General features: G+C 39.7%; 1 protein-coding gene across 1 annotated transcript in view; it reads right to left on the reverse strand.

Annotated features, from left to right (window-relative positions):
- Positions 1-1,318: 1,318 nt before the first annotated feature.
- LOC108576866 (unconventional myosin-XVIIIa) overlaps positions 1,319-19,795 on the reverse strand; it is a 42,049-nt gene continuing 23,572 nt past the window's right edge. The window contains exons 13-23 of the mRNA XM_017939929.1: positions 14,864-14,992; positions 14,407-14,550; positions 13,555-13,644; positions 9,739-10,098; positions 7,968-8,122; positions 6,994-7,117; positions 4,500-4,954; positions 3,771-4,083; positions 3,349-3,612; positions 2,323-2,660; positions 1,319-1,779 (exon numbers count right to left, since the gene is read on the reverse strand). Coding sequence (XP_017795418.1) covers positions 1,773-1,779; positions 2,323-2,660; positions 3,349-3,612; positions 3,771-4,083; positions 4,500-4,954; positions 6,994-7,117; positions 7,968-8,122; positions 9,739-10,098; positions 13,555-13,644; positions 14,407-14,550; positions 14,864-14,992 — 2,379 coding nt within the window. The 3' untranslated portion in view covers positions 1,319-1,772. The remainder of the gene's footprint in view (positions 1,780-2,322; positions 2,661-3,348; positions 3,613-3,770; positions 4,084-4,499; positions 4,955-6,993; positions 7,118-7,967; positions 8,123-9,738; positions 10,099-13,554; positions 13,645-14,406; positions 14,551-14,863; positions 14,993-19,795) is intronic.

Consider the following 19,795-nt stretch of genomic DNA (forward strand, 5'->3'; position numbering starts at 1 on the left):
ATGGGAGGATTTGGTTGTATTAATTTTAACGTTGTTTTAACGGATTGTCAGTTGTAGGGTTGATATTATGTTTTTTGTAGCTTCTTCCAACTCATCCAGATTTTTTAGTCTTTACTTTTTGTTTTCATCCCAGTTGGTTCTAGAGTTGTATAATCTAGGTGAACTCTTCCTGTTTACAACAGTTCTATTAATTGTTGCTATTATAGGAATATGATGTAAGGATAGATTTTCTTTTACAATTTAATAGTACAATAAAGCAAAATAATTTTATAAAATTTTTATTAATCCTCATTTTTATAAATGTAATGAACATAACTGAATAATAATTTACCTTATCAACATCAAGAAGTGCAGTTTAATTCACAAGGGTTTATTTCAGATTTATGTCGATTAACAGAACTACGTTTAGCCGAGTAAAATAAATTTCCAAGTACTAGTATCAATTTTATCCAATAATATCTTACATACTCTCACTGGCCATCAGGACTTGGGGAAGAAAGGAACAAACACACAAATTAATTAAATAAGATATCTGCATTTTACAAAGCAATAAGTTACATATCAATCCTTGTATAAGAAACCAAAACATAAGTCGCGGCTCGCGTTTTATAATACAAACTGTGTAGCCAATGATGTTGGCTATAGTAGCGAAGTGTTAAGAAAGCGTAAAATGCTTTTCGTTTTTGCAGAAGTAAGGCTCTGGTATCTCGATCTTCATGATACGTTGAACATTTGAACTTTATGCCTTCACGCTTTGATGTCATCGCATCGAGAAGCTCGATTTTCCCCTTGGAAGACTGGAACAACGATATAATCCGTCGACAAAAACTACTGTCGGATAATGTAGCACCAAAACGCGTAGTAAGAAGCAGAATACAAATTAGCCACGACATTAACATGTTTCTCGGGAATCAGAATTAGCACCACCTACAAACTTATTATCGTTTTGAATATGCTGAAGGAAAAAGCCACGAGTAAAATTATACTAAGTGTGGTAGTACAAATCGATACATTTCACTCATCACTCTTTGACTTCCGTTTACAAATTTTACTCTATAGTTCGCAGATATACAGTTTTGATCCGTAATAAGCAACTTGTTTGGGACTGACCAGTTATTTATTACAGATCAGATATGCTATTCAGCTTGACTTTGTTCTCGAACGGGACGAGAGAACTTGGAGAACGAGCGAGAAGCTCGAGATATGTATAACACATGCCAGGATAGCTAATACTAGACTGAGAAAACATACATATTCTATTCATCTGCTATTAAACGACGTCATTATTCATTCGATCGTAAAGATTTATGTTTCTCGCTTTCACGGACCTCTCACTTATTCTCGGATTTCTCACTCGGCGGGCGAGTTCGAATAAAGAAGGAATAGCGAGTTGCTTATTACGAGCCAGAGAACAGTTGCTTATTACGGATCAAGACTGTATAATGTAAGTACTTATTGGTTTGATTTTCAGCCTTCAATTTTGATTCGCTGTAGTAAAAGTTCGATGTGACCGACAGTTGTGACGACATTCATAGTGAGAAATTAAATCTAGGGACTTTGAATTAGTACATCCTTTTTTTTTTGTTTCATTTTTGACATCATTTTTGTTGTTATTTTTTCCTTGCATACTAGTTTCCTCTCAGCTCCGTCAATCAAGTGTCCATTGATGATTCGATAAATGACAATTCATCAGCGAGTTCCTCGGCTACGCGTTGATCAGTCGATACCTTATCTTTGCTTTCGTCGGACTCTGTGTCCGACAATTGTTCACATCAATCACTACAAACAAAGTATAATTAAATTTGTAAATGAGAAATTCGTTTTTTATCGAGGAAAAAATAAAAATGTTTTTTTTTCGTAATTGCTATAGTATTATCCACAACATAAATACTATTTTTCTTTTACCATTTTTATACGTACCTCATATTTTAATAATAAGGAATTTCTGATAAATATCTTATACAGGGTGTTCACGCTATTACTAGCCAGCGTTTTCTTCATAAAAAATTGATATGTGCTATATTATGTTGGTCATAGGGAACTGCAAAAATTTACCTACTTTCATTTTTTTCTAGTACGAGAAAAATGTAATAGCGTGAACACCCTGTGTATGCAAAACGTATACAAAAATTTAGTACAATATTAAGATATGTAGAATATTTGTAAAGTATATCTAAATATTATTGTATATTTTTACATATTCTTGCGTATTTCAATACAGTACGAATACACAAGCATCCTTAACTTAATAATCATGCGCACTATGATAGCTTGGAAAATTACTAAATTTCTAAAATAGTACAAAAAGAATAAATCCAATACCTATCACTGTTTTCCGTTGTTCCCTCCTCGCTGCAATCCAAGTCTAGTTCGCCCTGAATGGCGCTTTGTAGATCGTCGATTCTTTGAAGCGCCAACCTAAGATCGTCTCTGGCGACTTTTGTCTCTGCTTCAGTAGCTTCAAGGGACTTTTCTAATTCGCGACGAGCCCGTGTAGACTCTTGTTCACGTGCCTGCGCCGAGCTAGCTTCTTCTTTTGCCTCACGCAATGATCTCTGTAATCTTCTCGCGGCGTCCTGTGCGCTCTGTTCCTTCGTTCGCAGCAGTGCTGTCTCAGTTTGCAGTTTTTCCACATTTTCTTTCAGTCTTGCTATCTGAGTCTGGTTAGACAATTCATTAAATCGTATTTTTTAGTTATACTAACGTATCTTTGGAAAATCATCAATGATAAATAGCCAAGACAAAGGATAACTTATTTAAAGCATTTCTTTATCCGCATTGTATACATTGTAACCTGTTAATAATTGGTCTCCCTAAAGAAAGTGGATGAGGGTATAAAATGGGATCGAAAAAAATTCTATGAACATAGTGCCAAAAACGGATACTTGATAATATATACGTTTCCAGAGAGAAGTACCGCAGATATCGATGCATAGCATAATTGAGATGATTATAACCATTTTTAGAATCTTGAGTGATACTGTGATTAGACCATATCGTTTGTTATATCGTTATTTAAGGTATTAATATTTGAACTCTAAGTAATTTCCAATATTCCATTTTTGGTAACAATGAAGCAAGCAATTTATTCTTATGAATAAAAAAATCGCCAAGAAAAACATGGAATACTATATTGGTTGCAAATAAAAGTATCACGTCAAATACATTCCAAGAAATTTGTCAGGTTTCGTTACACCGAATTGATCTTTGCCAAAAAGGAAACCGGTAACCATTTTAAACGAAACGTGTATGTAATTTATTTTTCATTGTTAAATCTTTTTGCTGCAAGAAAGAGCTTCAAGTGTAAAAAGTGAATTTTTCAATGAATATAAATAAAAAGCAACGTACCTCTAAACGCGCTCTCGTAGTTTGTTCCAACTCGAGTTTACTTTCGAGCTCCTTGGCGCGAAACTCAAGTCGACGTGTAGCGAGGCTGTTTGCAGTGGGATCCCCGAGTTGCTCGACTGATTCGAGCCGTTGCGACAGTTCTGAAAGTTGATCCTTCAACGAGGCCTTTTCTGCATCCAACATAGCAATTTGCACCTGTGCTTCCTGCAACTGTCCCTGTTCCGCCGACACTTGCTGTACAGCCGCCCGATATTTCTTCAGGACCTTTCGAGCAAAGTATGTATTAAGTGTTACAGAATACAGTGCCAAAATGATAGTAAAATGATGTTGTAATAGTACTTGAAAGAATTTTATTTGTCATTTTCTATTTATTTTTTTAAGAAAAATGACCTCTTTCTAGATTGTACCTACTAGAAACTTACTTCTGCTAATTCTTCTTCGTTTTCTTCCAACTGTGACAGTAGCTCGGTTCGTTCACGAGTGGCTACATTAGCACGTTCTTCAGCTTCGGAACGTTGCCGCAGAGCTTCTTCCAGCGTAGCTTGCGTCTCGTTCAATTCCTGCTCCAGTGCTTGCTTCGCTTTAACAGCGGCCGCTCTTGCGCATTCTGCATCCTCCAATTGGTTCTTTAATTGTCGTAATGCTGCTTTGCCCGTCGAGTCGCCCTTCGATCTCTCCAACATTGTTTGAGCGTCTCTCAGGAGAGCTTTAGTCCTCTTCAGGTCTCTCTTCAGCCTGTATGAAAACAAACCGTGTTATTGCAAAACATGTAATAGAATCTGTATCTTGTTTTACATACAGGTCGTGTAAAGTGTTACAAGTTCCTTTTCTTGTTATTTAACAGAGTATTGGGGTTCTTTGTAACATAAATCGAGTATCATTACTGTCTTTGTGTTACTTTTTTTCTTTTATAATAGTATAATACACCGTTTTTGTATTTTTTTAATAGTGCATTTAGGATTGAACATGTTTTAACCCCTTTATGTACGATTTGAGTAACAGTAATTTCCCATATTCACAGTATTTTAATTAATGTTGCATTTTCGTAGTATAGGATGAAACATATAAAGTGTCACAAGGTATTTCCTCCGAAACTATCGAAGAGTTATTAAACAATGATCCGAAGGTTGTTACAAGCACATATGTAGTACCTGTGCATGGTTTCAGCTTCTACTGCGCGTTCAGTTCGATCTTGTTCCTCGATGGCCACCAAACGACGTTCCAACTCGTGTTTCTCTCGAAGCAGTATCGTTCTCTCCTCGTGTTCATTTTCTAGTTGTGACTCCAAAGCTTTCACTTTTTTCAATGCGTTACCACGCATATCTTCCAGTTCCTCGTCTCGCTGTTGCATCTCTTTCCGCATTTCCTTGCGTTGCTGTTCGATGCTCATTTCAAGCCTCAGTTTTGCCTGCTCGAGTAGCTGCACCTGACCAGCAAGGTCATCCAGCTCCTCTTCTTGGTCCTTCGTTCTCTTTTCCAGCTCGTGCTTCGCCTTCTTCAACTGCGCCACTTCTTCCTCGGTCTTCCCGCTGAATGTCAATTCCTCGAGCTCTTGGCTCAGCGTTCGCAGTCTTTCTTCTTTTAAATCGATCTCCAATCTTGCGTCCTGTATTGACAAAATTAACAATGAGAACAACAACAGCTACAATCGGCGAAATTAAAAATGAGAAAAGAACGTTTTAATTTTTTCTTCTTCAACTTTTTAACCGACAATGGCACTTCTCGTTTGAAAATCCTTCTTTCCCTCTAACAATTGGTATCGAAACTGTCAATTATCAACGTCGTATTACAACGTGGTCAATATATGCCAAGGGTAAAATATGTATTTTTACTTTGTCGTGACGAAAAGAATTACTTTTATTATCTGAATAATACTCAGCCAGTAAATTCCTTTGATCTAAAAGGGTGTTTTATAATTGAGCCGTTTCACAGGCCAATGGTGGTTAGAAAACTCCACTTTGTGAATTTAACAAATTTTTCAAAAATCGAACAGGAAATATTTGACGAATTCAAATAGTTTGATATTCTGAATATGAAATATACACAGACCTGGGCAGCACTTTTCAAATATTACTTCAAATAAATATCTGAATTTACTCCATATTATTATTTCCTTTTCGAAATACAATCGTGGTATGTTTTATTTCAAGAAATAATTTTCAAAACAATCATCTTGCATATCTAAGATGACGAAAATAACGAAATACCGATTCGTTTGTTCAACTGTGATTGTGTATTTCACTCGTATTCCGATTACTTTTACAACATTACAGTTTCATATGCTTGGTGTGTTTATATTCAACTCGCACTCTTCTCTTTTACAACCTGTCTCTTTACAACTAAACCGACGGTCAAGCTTTCACGATTTATCCAGTTATTTAAAGACAGTAAAATAAGCGTTGGTACCAACTAAGATTGCAGAAAGAAGAAAACACTCATCTTTTAGAAGATGAATCTGCTATTCAGCGGCATGAAATAAGACGTGTGTGGCAAAAAGTAAGGCTCTTCTTGACGGAACATTTTTGAAGTAATTCCTGAAGAATCAAACATAAATGGAATTGTAACCGCTATCTGTAAAAAGTGCACAAGTAAAGAAATGAAAGTTTTAAATAGGCACATCAAAATTTCCCTCCTATTTGAAAAGGATTCACGGTGTGGGGAGGAAGTCCAATAGTTTCATCGAATATAAAAAAAAAAAAAAAAAAAAAAACGACTAAACCGGAAGATAACAGTTGCGTATGATGAAAATGTCGCTAATGTTACAAAACCATTGGAAAACGTAAAATACGTTTCCTTTTTTCTTTTTCTCTTTTTTAGGGATTACAATTTATTCGAGGCTGCACTGCAAAGAAGATCGGTAACTTTTTTCACGTCGTCGCTTTAAAAAGGCGCGTATTCGTTTGATCGAATCACACAGAAGTTGGAAGAAGTTCACGCTTTATTGCTGGCTTTGTCACATCTCAGGCGTTGATTGTGCGGAAATAGAAAACAAGAAACATGGTCTTCTTCGCTCAGTGTTGTTTTTTTTTTTTTTTTTATTAGTGCGATCATACGCAGCAAAACATAATCACAGAGATTTCGAATTTGGAAGCATCGATAGTAAGAGACGTTTTCCTGAAGAATACCACCTCCCTTCCATCTTCCGTACCAGAAGAATCGTTATTTTCTTCCGCAACTACGTACATATTACGATGATTCCAGACAAAAATCTCTTACAGATGAACTTTTTCAAGAGAGAGTTTTTTGCTCGAAGCAAATTGTTGTAGAAATTTCTTGAAATAAAATATCTTTCAGTTGTATTATCCTGACGATTATTTCTTTTGCCGAATTTGAAATAAAGAAGCAACGAAACGATTCGTTATTTGAAAAATCGATATATTTGATAAATCGATATATTTTCTATATCATCAGATAATAGTATTCGAGATAACAGACCGAAGTATCGTTTCAAATAGCTATTTCTTATTTGAATATTCAAATAAAAATTTCACCAGGTCTGAGTACACAAACAGGCAACGTAAAAATTTGAATAGTCATTCTGAAAATGTCAAGCTTAACGTTGAAACAACGAATATTCATTTATTGTCGTGAGAAAGATAAAGAAAAAATTGGATTTTCAATAAGCAAATTCACAGATATACTTACACTAAGGTTCTGTTCTATGGTAAACTTCTCCGCAATTGCAATTTCTTTTTCTCTGGCCAACCTTTCGCGTTGCGCTTTTTCTTGTCGTAGATCGTTCATCAGATTCTGAGTTTCCGAGTCGAATCTAAATAGGCAAATCAAAGATTTGGTTAAATAAATGAAAGAAACAATACGATACGGAAATTATCATAGCATCAAAATTCTAATTCTTCGTTTGACTCTTTAGAACAGAACTAAAGAAAAAAAAAAAATGTAACAGGCTTTCGTCGAATTTTTATTATGAATTTCACTTAAAAAATGATTAAAAGCAACGCTCGTTCCTTTGTCTTTTTTTGGTAAATAACGGTAATTTTCAGTTGAAACTTGAATTTTTCACGTCGTGAACAATTTTGCGGAAATTTTGAACGGTATCTTTGCAATCTTCGATCGTTCGAACGCGAATCAATCGCCGATCTTTTCTTCGAAGTAGCAACGAGATCCTAGTTTCTGGGCAATGCAACAGCCTATATTTGAAACAGTCAATCACAGTTCAGCCACTGAACAAAACCCCCGAACCAACGGCTTAGAGCCTTTCGACGTGCAAACTTATATACCAACCTGGCCGATTGCCAGAAACACTTGTTGTTACGAACGAAATCAGAATAGAGCTTCTGTTGATACTGTGAAAATTCGACGAATTTAACGAACATCGAAGAATCGTATGCCATTTGCGACAATCTCTTCAACCTTTTCGCCTAACCGAATACTTTAAAATGTCTCTTCGAAGTGACTTTCGATTTCGAAAGATCACGAATCGCTATTCACCACGATTCTTAGTAGAACGAAACCTGCCAATTAACTCGTACTACTCCCATTCCCGTAAAAAAGGTACGATTTATTAAAAAAAGAGAAAACAAGTGTCTCTTACATGACCGAGATAAAGCGAACGAAGAAAAGAGCTATCGACATGTCGGATAAAAAGCAAAAGTACATACTTGCGCTGCTTTTTCTCCAGCAGATTGTTTCTAGCAGTTTGTTCCTCTAACAATAATCTCAAGTCGTGCATTTCGCCATTCAGTTTTTGCACCCGTCGTTTCCATTGCCCAACAACTTGACGCTGTTCTTCGACCTCTTCGTAAGCATCAGCTAACTGAAACATTGCGAAATATCACATCCAACATTATTGCTTCAAGCGTGCTCCTTCGTTTAAGCTTTTTCATCGTGATCAACTGCCTGCTTCGATAACGTTTGATCGAATGCTCAATTATCGGAAGATCCATGTTACGAATAAAAAAGAAGACAGGGTTCCATTTAAAAAGGATTAACTCGACTTTGATATCTCTCCCGCTACTACACCTATAGAAAAATTATTTACACCACATAATGTGCCTCTTCATGAATGTAAATAAGCGTAAATGTTCACTTCTGTGCTACATGCGCGAGACACTTGCTCGAATCATCCATTAACGCGATTAGAAGGAACCATGTACAAGCAGAGGTGTGCGGGAACTCGAAAATGTTACGATGCTCGGGTCGGGTCCCGAAAGTATCTCAAAATTCGAAAACTTTGGGATTCTCGAGAATTATAAAATTATAAGAAGATAGAACATGGAACGAAAATGGTAAGCAAATATGTGATAGATATGATTTATTTCATATTTTCGTGTGGAAAAGCTAGTTTTTCAACGTTCTACTTTCGGGAATCGCGAATCACGAGATACTTTCGGGAATCCGACCCGATCCCGAGATAAATTCTCGACCCGACCCGACATTTTCGGGTCCTCTTACACCCCTGATGTACAGTCAAATCTTCTGTAACACGATTAATTCGTTCCGTGTTGTATGCAACATGTGTTAAGCGAAACCGTAAACTGATAGAAATTAGGGGAACGCGTTTCGCGTACTTGTTAACCCTTTCATTGCTGTTGGGCGCCTGTAGGCGCTTTGAAAATTTGCTCGCACAGTACTGCTGGACGCTTTCGACGTACCTTTACCTTAATTTCATCCTTTGCATACTTCCACCTGAACTGAGTAAAAGAAATTTTAAAAGGACGCGGCTTGAACGAAAGATTTTGCGACCGTGGTTATCGTCAGTCACACACGCGTTACGTATTAAAATCTGCCGCGGTGGAAGGGTTAAGCGAAACTTGGAACAAATGCAAATCAGGGAGATTTGTTCCGCGTTATTCGGAGTGCGTGTGCTCGAGAACTGGCTAGAGTCCGATATTTTCTTAATAATTTTCTCAAATTTACGAAGCCATGCTATGTGGAAACCATTTAACCTTTTCGCGACTAGCGCCGGCTATATCCGGCATCCACTAAGCGCGTCGCGTTGGCTCGCGTCTCGACAACTCAAAGTGAAGATTTATTTTAAAATACAGAACAAGGCCTCGACAACATTCCCTTTATCCAATACATCCTTAAGTCCTCTGCTGTTCCAACGAAATACTCTAAGATTTTACACGGACACACTGGGAGCTCCAAAAACGCGAGACACTCTTAACGTGTACGGTGTGCACTAATGGCACAACGACCCGTTCGTTAGCGGCGTACTGATGGCTATTTCCGCTGTCGCGAAACGGTTAAAAAAATATCGTGTTATAAAAGGGTCGACTGTACTATAAAAAAAAGAAGAACGAACATTGACGAATCCACGTTTGTAACGACATGATTGTGCATCTGGTGGTATAAAATATAATGGTAAATCGTTCGAGTGAACTTTCGAAGCAGCAACTACGGTTCACACTGAAATTCTCACCGATTTACCTTTTTCTCCAGTTGCTTTTTAAGTCCCACTAGCTGCTCGAGATCGTCCTCGTGTTGCTGTGCCATCTTTCTTTTCGTGAACTCGAGCTCTCTCACGGCATGCTCGTACCTCTGTTTGTAGACACCACCGTCTTCGCCGTCCTCGACGTCGGACACCACGCTGTTCAAATCTGCAGCCCTTGCGTACAAAAGTTCCATCTCTAGACGTTCTGTGGTCTGCTGGAGGTTCTTGTTCTCCTCGGTCACATCTTGGAGCTCTCGTTCGAGCCGCAATCGTTCGGACGTCTCGGCGTCGATCCTCTCAGCCGCCAGCGTCGACGTTGAGTGCTCTTCTGCGAAATCCGCGGTCATTTCGCTCAACTGAAACAACGAATCGAGAGGAGATTTATGAAAATTTCACCGAATACGAAGAATATATCGCGTATCCTCGAAAGGTTCTTTTCACGATATCTCATTCGACGAATCTTGCATTTGAATATCATCGAAGTAGCGATATAAATTTAGAGGGGATGATTTTAAACGAAACAAGTGGAACGTATGGTAATATTTTTCGTACGAAGCTTTGCTTGCAAGGAAATGGAATTCGAAGCTGGATTTTTCATTTGTATATTACAACTAGCTGTGTAAATGAAAAAACCCAACGGCAGTGAAACGAATGAAATTACTGAATCAACAGAAAGCGGCGAAGAGTAGATAAACTTGTACTCATTTTTCAGCAAGATCTCGGAACGTCGATAAATTTCAAAATAGCGTTCGAAAATACTTTCGTAAAATAGAGCAACCAGAACATTTTATGTCGATACTAAAATGTCTTCGTAAAAAGAAAAAGCTGTCTGAATTTCTTTGATAATCTCTAATTTTTTAGTTTTATTAAACAGCTTTGCCAATGAAATAATTACGACAGTTTAATAAATTTATCGCGAATATTTACTTTACGAAAGAATGGCAATTTATTCGAACGATAGAGCAAGTGGTTTAACCCCTTCGCTACGAAAGTGTTGGCTACGGGACAGTCGAGACGCGAACCTACATTTTAGCGACAGAGGTTCCTTTCAATCTATTTCTCTTCATATCGAACCGAATAGGTTAATGTGAAAATAAATTCAACATTAATTTTCATTGTTACAAACAATTTCACGATCATTTTCTCTACACATGTTGTAAAGCCGCAACGATTAATTTCTTTACGCCCTATACACTACGAAATGGTACCTTTTTTCAATAAAGAGCAACACAAGATTTCTATTCATTTTTTATACCTCCAGGCCAACGCTGTCGGAAATTGTCCTGTCCTCCGAGGCACGTGACAGAGAACACCTAGAACAGGAACTTTTCGCGACGCTATTCGACCTGCTGTAATACTGATAACCGCGTATCATGATATTCGTGGCGCTCTGGCTTCTGCCCATTGTTCCTCTCTCGTCCAAACTTCGCCATTCGTCCATTATGTGATCGGTTCGCTTGAGAAACTGCGAGATCTTCGAGGACAAGTAAGAAGAGGCAGTCGATGGTTCCATGTGAGAGGCTGTAGGTTTGAAGAATTGCCTAACCCTTTGCTTGTCGCATCCCAGTACGAAATTCAGACTAGCGTCGAACACGACCGGAGCCTGCTCCTTTATGCGAACGTCCTGTATCGATTCTAAACAGGATACGCTCTCCATGGGAAACATTCTTCTCGGAGGAGTTGAGAAGCCCGTTGGAGAATCCAGACCCGTTCGAGGTCTCAAGGACAAGGCGGATGCGGATCTCGAACGATAGGAGAGGCTAGAGGAGAGACTACAAGGTGACGGGCTCCTTGTGGAGCCGAATGCGTGCAATTTGCTGGTCGGTCTTCTGAAAGGTGGCAACGGAGGTCTCTTAGCCAACGTGATCGTCTCATCGGTGGATCTCCGCGAATTTTCCATAATCGATTCACTGGAGATGGTGGGCGATCTCTTGATCAACACTTTGGTAATCGGCGACTCTTCGAAGGACTGGGAATTATCGTTCGAGTCTGGCGACATCGCGCATGGATATGTGGTCGGTACTGAGGGCATCCTTGTATCGATTCAATTCTGATTTTCTCTAGCTAACATAACTCTCTCTCTCTCTCGATGGACACTCGAACCACTATACTCGAGGGCAGATTTTACCAGATTCAGCGATCTCTGTTAAACGCATATTCAGCTCACAGTTGCGTCCTTCCTCGCAATCTCTTTTCCACTCTTCGTTCCGATAAAACCTCATAATGTCGCGGTGGGACAATGATTTTTTCCTAGCAATTTCGATACGTTAGAGATCCTTGGTCCGCAACAACAACGTTACCAGCCGATCTTCAGTAAACAGCGAGAACGATCGCACGAGACATCGTTCAGCGATCGAATTACATAGCTGTTAGCACGGGGTTTCCCCTAGGTGTAGAGATTCGATCCGATCGGATCGAATTGTACGAGCATTTAATTGCGTAACGAGTCGAACGACGATTACGCCCGTATCGAGAGGGAGTCGCGGTGCAACTGGCTGTTCTTCCTGGGTCAACCGATACACGGACCGGTGGCGGCAGTCTGTTAGTGGAGACGGTCACCTCCGAGTTATTCTAAGGGAAACGAGGAGGAAGCGAGATGGAAACGTGAACGGGGAGAGGCTGTACGGGAGTGAATACGGGCCACGATTTTGGAACGGTGCCAAATCTGTCGACGGGTTCCCGCGAGAAAAGGCTCGAGCGGTGAACAGAACAGGAGGTACACGCCGATGACCATAACGACGGTAGGCAAGAAACAGAGCAAAAAGAGCTGAGAATAGAACCGGATAGGAGAAGTGAGAAAAACGTTCGATTCGCCCGTTCGGTTCGAATTAGTCGAATGTACCACGCGAAAGAGAGAGAGAAGAGAAGGACAATTGGAGAATCGTGGACGGCAATATCGAGCATCGAGAGCGACAACCGTTGTCTCTACGGTGTGCAGCAGCACAGGAGACAAAGAAGAGAGGCTAAACATCGCGACAGGGAATTTTCACACGATACTGACCATTCGGCGAGAAATGTCGGTCACTGGAACTTTTGTCCAAGCGCAAGGCAATACACGTCGAGGTCGGTGCTTCTTGTGATGCTTCGTTGATTAGATTCGTAACGCGATAAACGGGCTGCTACTCGTGGCACGTTTCGTCTGACGCAGTTAACCCAATTGCACGACACAGAGGATCGCGAGAGCTCGGACCAACGATGCTGTTTAACCAACTTTCCCATTGCTTTCTGGATATGTTACTTCGAGTCGATTGGCAGCTACCAACTGCACGATGAACGATGAGGTTTGCCGAAGTGTGACGAAATTGGCTTAACGACTTCTTTGGCGAGGTTTCTTCAGTTTTGGTAGAGAAATTAAAAACCGTCCTAACGGATCGTTCTATCGTGCTATTCGTATGGTAAATAAATAACACTGTGTTTTTCGTGATACATTTACAAAGGATTTTCGTTTCGTGGTACTTGATAAACGTGTATGGTGAACCTTGTTTGACTAACGCTCCGTTATTCGTCCTTTGCGCTAGGTGCAATTCTTATACCACTACGTCGAAGCGATTATTTGGAAAACATTCTTTCTACGCTTTGATCGTTATTGTACAAGTGTGATAGGGTAATTCCGGGAGAGACGGACATTATCCGCCATACGTGGAACGCGTCGGTATTCTTTTGTTTTACATTTGTTTTACGGAAAGCGATCGAGCGTGTGGCTCTCCGTGTTTTTCCTTCCATATCTGGTGGATGATGTAGGAAATACTTGCCGGGTCCGTCTCTCCCGAAATCACCCCATAGAAATAAAAATGAAGGTAGTAAAATCAAACCTTGGCTTCCAACTTATCGTTGTCATGTTTCAGATGATTCCGCTCCTGCTCCAACCTTTCCACCTTCGCCCTGAGAATCTCGAGTTCCTCCTAAGTGCAAAAATATGATTATCTATGAATTTCATGCAGGCATACAAGCATGCATTGACAATCAAGGCAATGTCTTTGAAGGTTTGAACTTTTAAAGAGATCCGTTGCTTTCGACGTTCTCTTTCAGAGGTTCTTTAATGAAACGACACGCGAAACACTTCGTCTCGTTGCTCTCTTATCATTTTGCAAAAAAAAACAGTGCCCGCTGTCGATTCAGAAAACTCAGGTGCAGATGCAAATATCTCCTAAATTAATGGATTTTCTACATAAATACCTTGGGTACTTTTTTACAGGAAATAAACAGCTGCGTCGACTAACGCGTTAAAAATTACACGATTCCGTTTAAGAAAACTATCAATGTCTCACCATCGTGTGATTTCTACACGTTCACCTACGGAAAAACTAATTTGCACTAGAAACCGTTTAATCCCTCTCCATTAACCATTTTATGTCTAAATTAGACAGCCCGTAATATTTCTTGCTCGGCGATTATATGTACATAACGACAAATTTTAAAAAAGAAAATTAATACGAGAAAAAATTCTTTCGGTCCTAATTTAGCATAAGAAGATCCAAAGAATTGCTAATTTATCAGTGAGAGGAAAAAAGTTCGAAAAATGTTGCTTCTCGAAGAAGAACTATTAATTCGACTGGATGTTGTTTGCATTATCCAAGCTGTGGAATGTTAATTGCCGTTTCCTTTCGCATGTCTAACAGTGGAAAAAAAACGTCAGTATGTAAAAATAGGAGGTACATTCTCACCGTCTTCGCCTTTAACTGATCCTCGGTCCGATGAACGTTCAATAAAGGTGCAACTTTCACGTATAATCTCCACCATGGCCATTCTCTTACGGACATCCACTTCCTAACGTTCCTCTGTATGCACCTAACTGCAAGATCTTGCAACTGAAATAGCGGAAAACGACGCGTTTTACAGTCGTTATTTAAACGATATGTTAATTTTTCACGCTAAACGTAAGAACGTAGAAAAAATGGTGAAATAGAACAGCGAGACTTGTAATATGTATGATAAACGTTGAACAGGAAACGTTCTAATTATAAAAACGGCAACACTGAATGGAAGATAGAAACGAAACGAAAAAAAAAAAATGAAGGAAAACTGTTGCTCCGAAATTTGTCTGGATGAGTGAAAACTACTGTGCACAGGCTCGCAAGTGAAGGTACACTTTTACAAACTCAAGAAGATGTCCTGACATACTTTCAGAGTGTTCAGTTTACGACGTGCCAGATAACCCCTACACCTTGCTTGAAGAAGAGTAATGTGTCCAGTTAGCTTCTCGTCTCTTTGATCTTCTAGTCGCTCCAGGATACCGGGTCTGAAAAATATCTAGCGAAAGAAAACCAGGAGATTAATTAATTGCATTCGATATTTCTTACTCTACTGTAATTTCTAATTTACGATACTTTCCACGAGCGTACTTTTACTGAACCGTTTAAAAAAAAAAAACAGTATTCTAATTTTCTTTAAGCATACGGTATTCGATTTTCCTTAAATAAACAGTGTTTTCAATTCTGATTTCGCAAAGTAAACAGTATTCCGATGTTTTTAAAGTAAACAGCATTTTAATTTCGTTTAAGTACACAGTATTCTAATTTTCTAATTTTTTTTTCTAAGTAAACGCTATTCTAATTTCTTTTGTAACTTAATCTCACGTTTAGAGAATATTTAAGTTCAAAATTTTCAAAGAATTTAAGATTATGTTATGCAAGAATTGTAGTTCATTCCTATAGAGTTCGATATTACATTTCCTTCGAATTAATTAAAACGACGCGAAGGTAGTGGTATGTATCAGAGACTTACGAGACACGAATAGAATAGTGAAATGAACGGAGGACACACAAGAGACGAACATATTCTTGACACGATTTGCAAGACTACATTCCGCGTAAAAAGTGCTATGGAAAAAATCTGCTCCATCTTAGGAGTAATTAAATAATGAAATAGCGCGTGAATACAAATTCTTGTTATTATTCACGCGTTTCCACACTGGGCAAGTAAATGGAACTCTAAGAAATTATGACGATTTTTAAAAAATATCGTTCCAACGATTTTCTCTTCAGTCGCATATTTTCTGTAATAACGACAAAATACAGACAATTTATCATAGAAACGAAGTAACATTTTACGTGAAATTTTTCAAAATTGAAGATCTCTTCGCAAGATGCAACTCTCAATTTGAATTATCTCAGATTTGAATTTGAGTTGGTAATAGAAAATTTGATTTCGTGAAATCATGCGATCGCTGATTTCAATTGGCAATAGAAAATTATGCTGGCGATTCTTTTCTGTCAAACATTCCCTGGCACTTATTTCACCTCGTTTCAAACAAGCATATGTGTTTACAGTTTCGAGCCAATGTGATTTCATTTCCTTATTACTAGACGGTTGCAGCGAACGTTCATTATCTTGCATATTATCTTGTTGATTGTTTGTAAACATTCTCACGTCGCTTGAATCATTTCAGGATGTTCCCTGGGTGAGAAGACTAGCGCATGTCGAAAGTTGCAACAGCACTTTCCATCAAGAAAGTTGACCAATTTGGTAACAATAAAATCACGACTTCAGTTTAATGTAAAATTAATAGATAACACGAACGAATGTTTGTCGCGGTCTTTTCTCATTTTTAAGTAACGAGTTTTTATCCCCTTCAACGTTAACCTACATCTTCTTCTTGAAAATAACCGATATAACGTTAATTATTGAACATCAGGTCACGCTAGATTTTCGTAGAAACATAAGAATCGACAGAAAAATGTTTATTAATTTTGGAAGTTGATGTGGAGTAATTAATGAAATGAAAAAAAAAAGGCTCAGAGAGAAGTGAAAAAAGTTAATTGTAAAGAAGAAAGTGTATTAAAGTTTGAAATGAGTATATCACTCGATGAAAATAGAAACGAATTCGACGTTAGAAGTGAAAAATTTCACTTCTACGATGTGAAATACCGTTTTCGAAATTGTACACACGAACAGGAAAACTACGTCAGATAATCTGCATAACAATTAAATTAAACACGACCCAGGTAATTTCACGTAAGCAATAACGAGCTTCTTTAACCATTTACGTTATGGAAAGATAAAATATTCTTTCACACTATAATTTATTTTCACAGCTACGCCGATTCAGTATTTCTATTCCTTTCAAGGGTACAAGATATAAGACTCAAGATATTCATCTCTAAGCGAAGACAGAATTAAGAAATTCTATTCTAAGTGAAAACAGAGAAAACGATTGAAGATAAGTTTCCACCAATTCATATACTTTCCATTAAACTACACAAATCGTATCTTCGTCATATTTTCCTGTGTATACCATTATTTAAAACAATTAATATATTCCCGCCATTTTATTCCTATGAAGTAACTAAAAAAAAAAAAAAAAAATTCATCGATAAAAAATTTAACAATTAATTAGAAAATTAATTTTTCACATAAAATTACCCAGTGTTGGAACACATGTTCATACAAATTACTTGATATACACTACCGGCCAAAAGTTTCGAATCACCTTCCAATATTCATCAGTACTGAATCTGCTACTAATTTCTCATAGACTTGATATTGATATTGTGGAGATAAATAGCAATTTGAACGATAAAAAATTCTTAAAGCTGCTGACTTTTTTCTGGGAATTTTTGTGTAACTTGCAATTCACAGTGATTCCAAACTTTTGGCCGGTAGTGTATACTCCCAGAACATATCGACGCAGTTTGATTGTCTAATTTTGAAATACCCAGTAGATTTCTCGCCAATTCAATTACCAGCAACGTTTAATCGAATTAGCGGCTGTTCGCAGTAAGTATCTAATGAATTTACAAGACCGATGATTACGCGACGGACCTGTCGTCCATCGTTGTAGGATCTGCAAGCTTTCCACTGGTCTTTACCGGTGTGCTCTGCAACTTTCACGTTTTCCCCCTTACAGCTCTCGATACTACTAGCTCCGCTCGAAGTCGATATCGTGCTTCGAACGATAACCGTCTTCTTCTCCGTTTCCAGGCTGCTCACGATCGACGCACCGTCGTAAACACCGATTCCGTCGAGTTCGTTCTGTTCGAAGAATTCTTCCTTCTCGAATTCTCGGGTCTCACCACTTTGCACCACGCTGTCCTTCCACTCAACCTCGTTCTCGTTGCTCATATGACCACTGTCCTCCGAACAATTCCCATCGGAAGTGTATCCGTTGTAGTAATTCTTCACGTCCACAGATTTCTTCAACGTAGTGTTCACCGGTTCGATAGTCGCCGAGTCCGACGTGGACCGTGCTTTGATCCAAGGATCCTTCACCTCTTTCGACGCTTCTGCGTTCTTGCAATTGAAGAAGTTCACCAAATGCTCGATATCCTTAGCTCTCTTCCCCACAGACTGTTTCCTCTTCACTTCCTGTCTAATCTCGTCGTTCCTCTGACAAGTAGTCGCCTTAGGTGTTTCTACGTTAGACACCGCAGGAGACACGTAATCTCTCTTCTGTTCAGGCTCCTTGATCGACGAACTGCCGCTTTGTTTCTCCCAATTTTTCCTCAACTCTTGTATACTCGACGTCTCCTTCTTCTTCGAACTCTTCGTAACGTTCTGCTTCTCGATTTCCTCGTACTCCAATCGACATCTGAACCTTTTGTCAACCGGGTTCTTCAATTCGTCTAAATTATCCGTCTTCTCACTATCCTCGATCTTCTTCTCTTCAGTCTCTCCCGGGCTGTCCTCGATTCTTATCACCGTCGCGGTGTACTGCTCTGCCTCGAGAGGTTTCCCGATAGACTCGTCGCATTGTTTCACGTCGACGTCCCGAATCTCGTAGAGAGAGGTCGTTCTATGCGGAGGAGCAGCAGAATCCACATAGTCGACAGACGTAGTTCGAGCCTGTTGCTCGTCGACGTCCACGTCGTCGTCGAGCTGCGCCATCAGTCGAGCAACGCGTTCTTCGAGGTTGCTCGTGTACGTTCGAGTAGGCTGACGGTTCTCTGTCAACGTGCAACCAAACGCCTCGCGACAGTTCTCGTAGATACGCTCGTCCATAGAACGGTCGAGGTCCACTTCGTTGAACAGTACCGGCTGCATCGTCGGCTCGACGGCTCGATCTACCTGCGATAGATCGGCCAGAGATCGACCTACGCGAATATTCCGATGCGTGAGAAGCGGGATCTTGCTAGGCCTCGACGACACTCCGAACGTCCTCCTGTTGCCCGAAGCGTCGCTCCTCGAAATAGTCTGCACATTCCACAAGCTTGTAGACCTGTTCATCGTTTTTCTTCGCGGGATTTCCTGCTTCCGCTCTTTCTCTACGATAGTCTGCTGTTTAGCCGACTCGAAGGAGAACGAGCTGGTCATTTTGTACGAGTCGCCTATGGAAACGCAGCCTAAACTGGCCGAACGATCCAACGAAGCTTTCTTCCTCAGAGCTTCAGGTTTCTTCGGCACTTTCGCCGGTACGTAGGACAGACCTTTCTTCAACAACGTCCGATCCTCCAAGATGGTACAGGAGGCCGTGGAACTGATCGATCTTGTCACTTGTTTCTTCTCGCTCCACATATTGGCCGGTGCAGCGGCACATTTCGCCGTATCCGATCGACCGTCCGACGTCGAACGACGGGATTTGTTCGGGCAGGAAGTGCGCGACTTGGCTGGATCCGCAGAAGAAGTCTTGCAAGCTTCGTTGGCGGATCGCCTTACAGGATCGTTCGAGGCGATCTTGCCGGTCGTTCTAGAAGGTAGCGTCGTTTTTGCAAGTCGCTGCGACTTGCTCGTAGACGTTGCTCTATTTTGATCGGACAGAATTTGTTGCTTCTTTACAACCGACAACGGTGGATTCGATACGTTCGGATTGCTCTTCGCTTTCACGAGACGCGAGCCTCCGTTACGTGACCATTTAGTCACGTTGTCCAACATCGTGAAGCCGGAGGGGGTTGTGAGGTGGTAATTTCTGCGAGAGATCAACGAAAGAAACTTGTCGATCCTTTCGAACGATACAAGGCCGAAGAAACCAAATTCTTCGTCACAATTCGGTTAATTACCGAGTTGGAGTGAAACTTTTTTCTCTCCCTCTCGAGCAATCGATATTCTTCCGGTTCGAAGATACACTTGCTACCTCGATAAAACAACGAATACAAGTGGACTTTTCCGTGTGTCAGTTGG

This window comes from Habropoda laboriosa, unplaced genomic scaffold (genome assembly GCF_001263275.1).
Source record: "Habropoda laboriosa isolate 0110345459 unplaced genomic scaffold, ASM126327v1 scaffold561, whole genome shotgun sequence".
Taxonomy (NCBI): Eukaryota; Metazoa; Arthropoda; class Insecta; order Hymenoptera; family Apidae; genus Habropoda; species Habropoda laboriosa.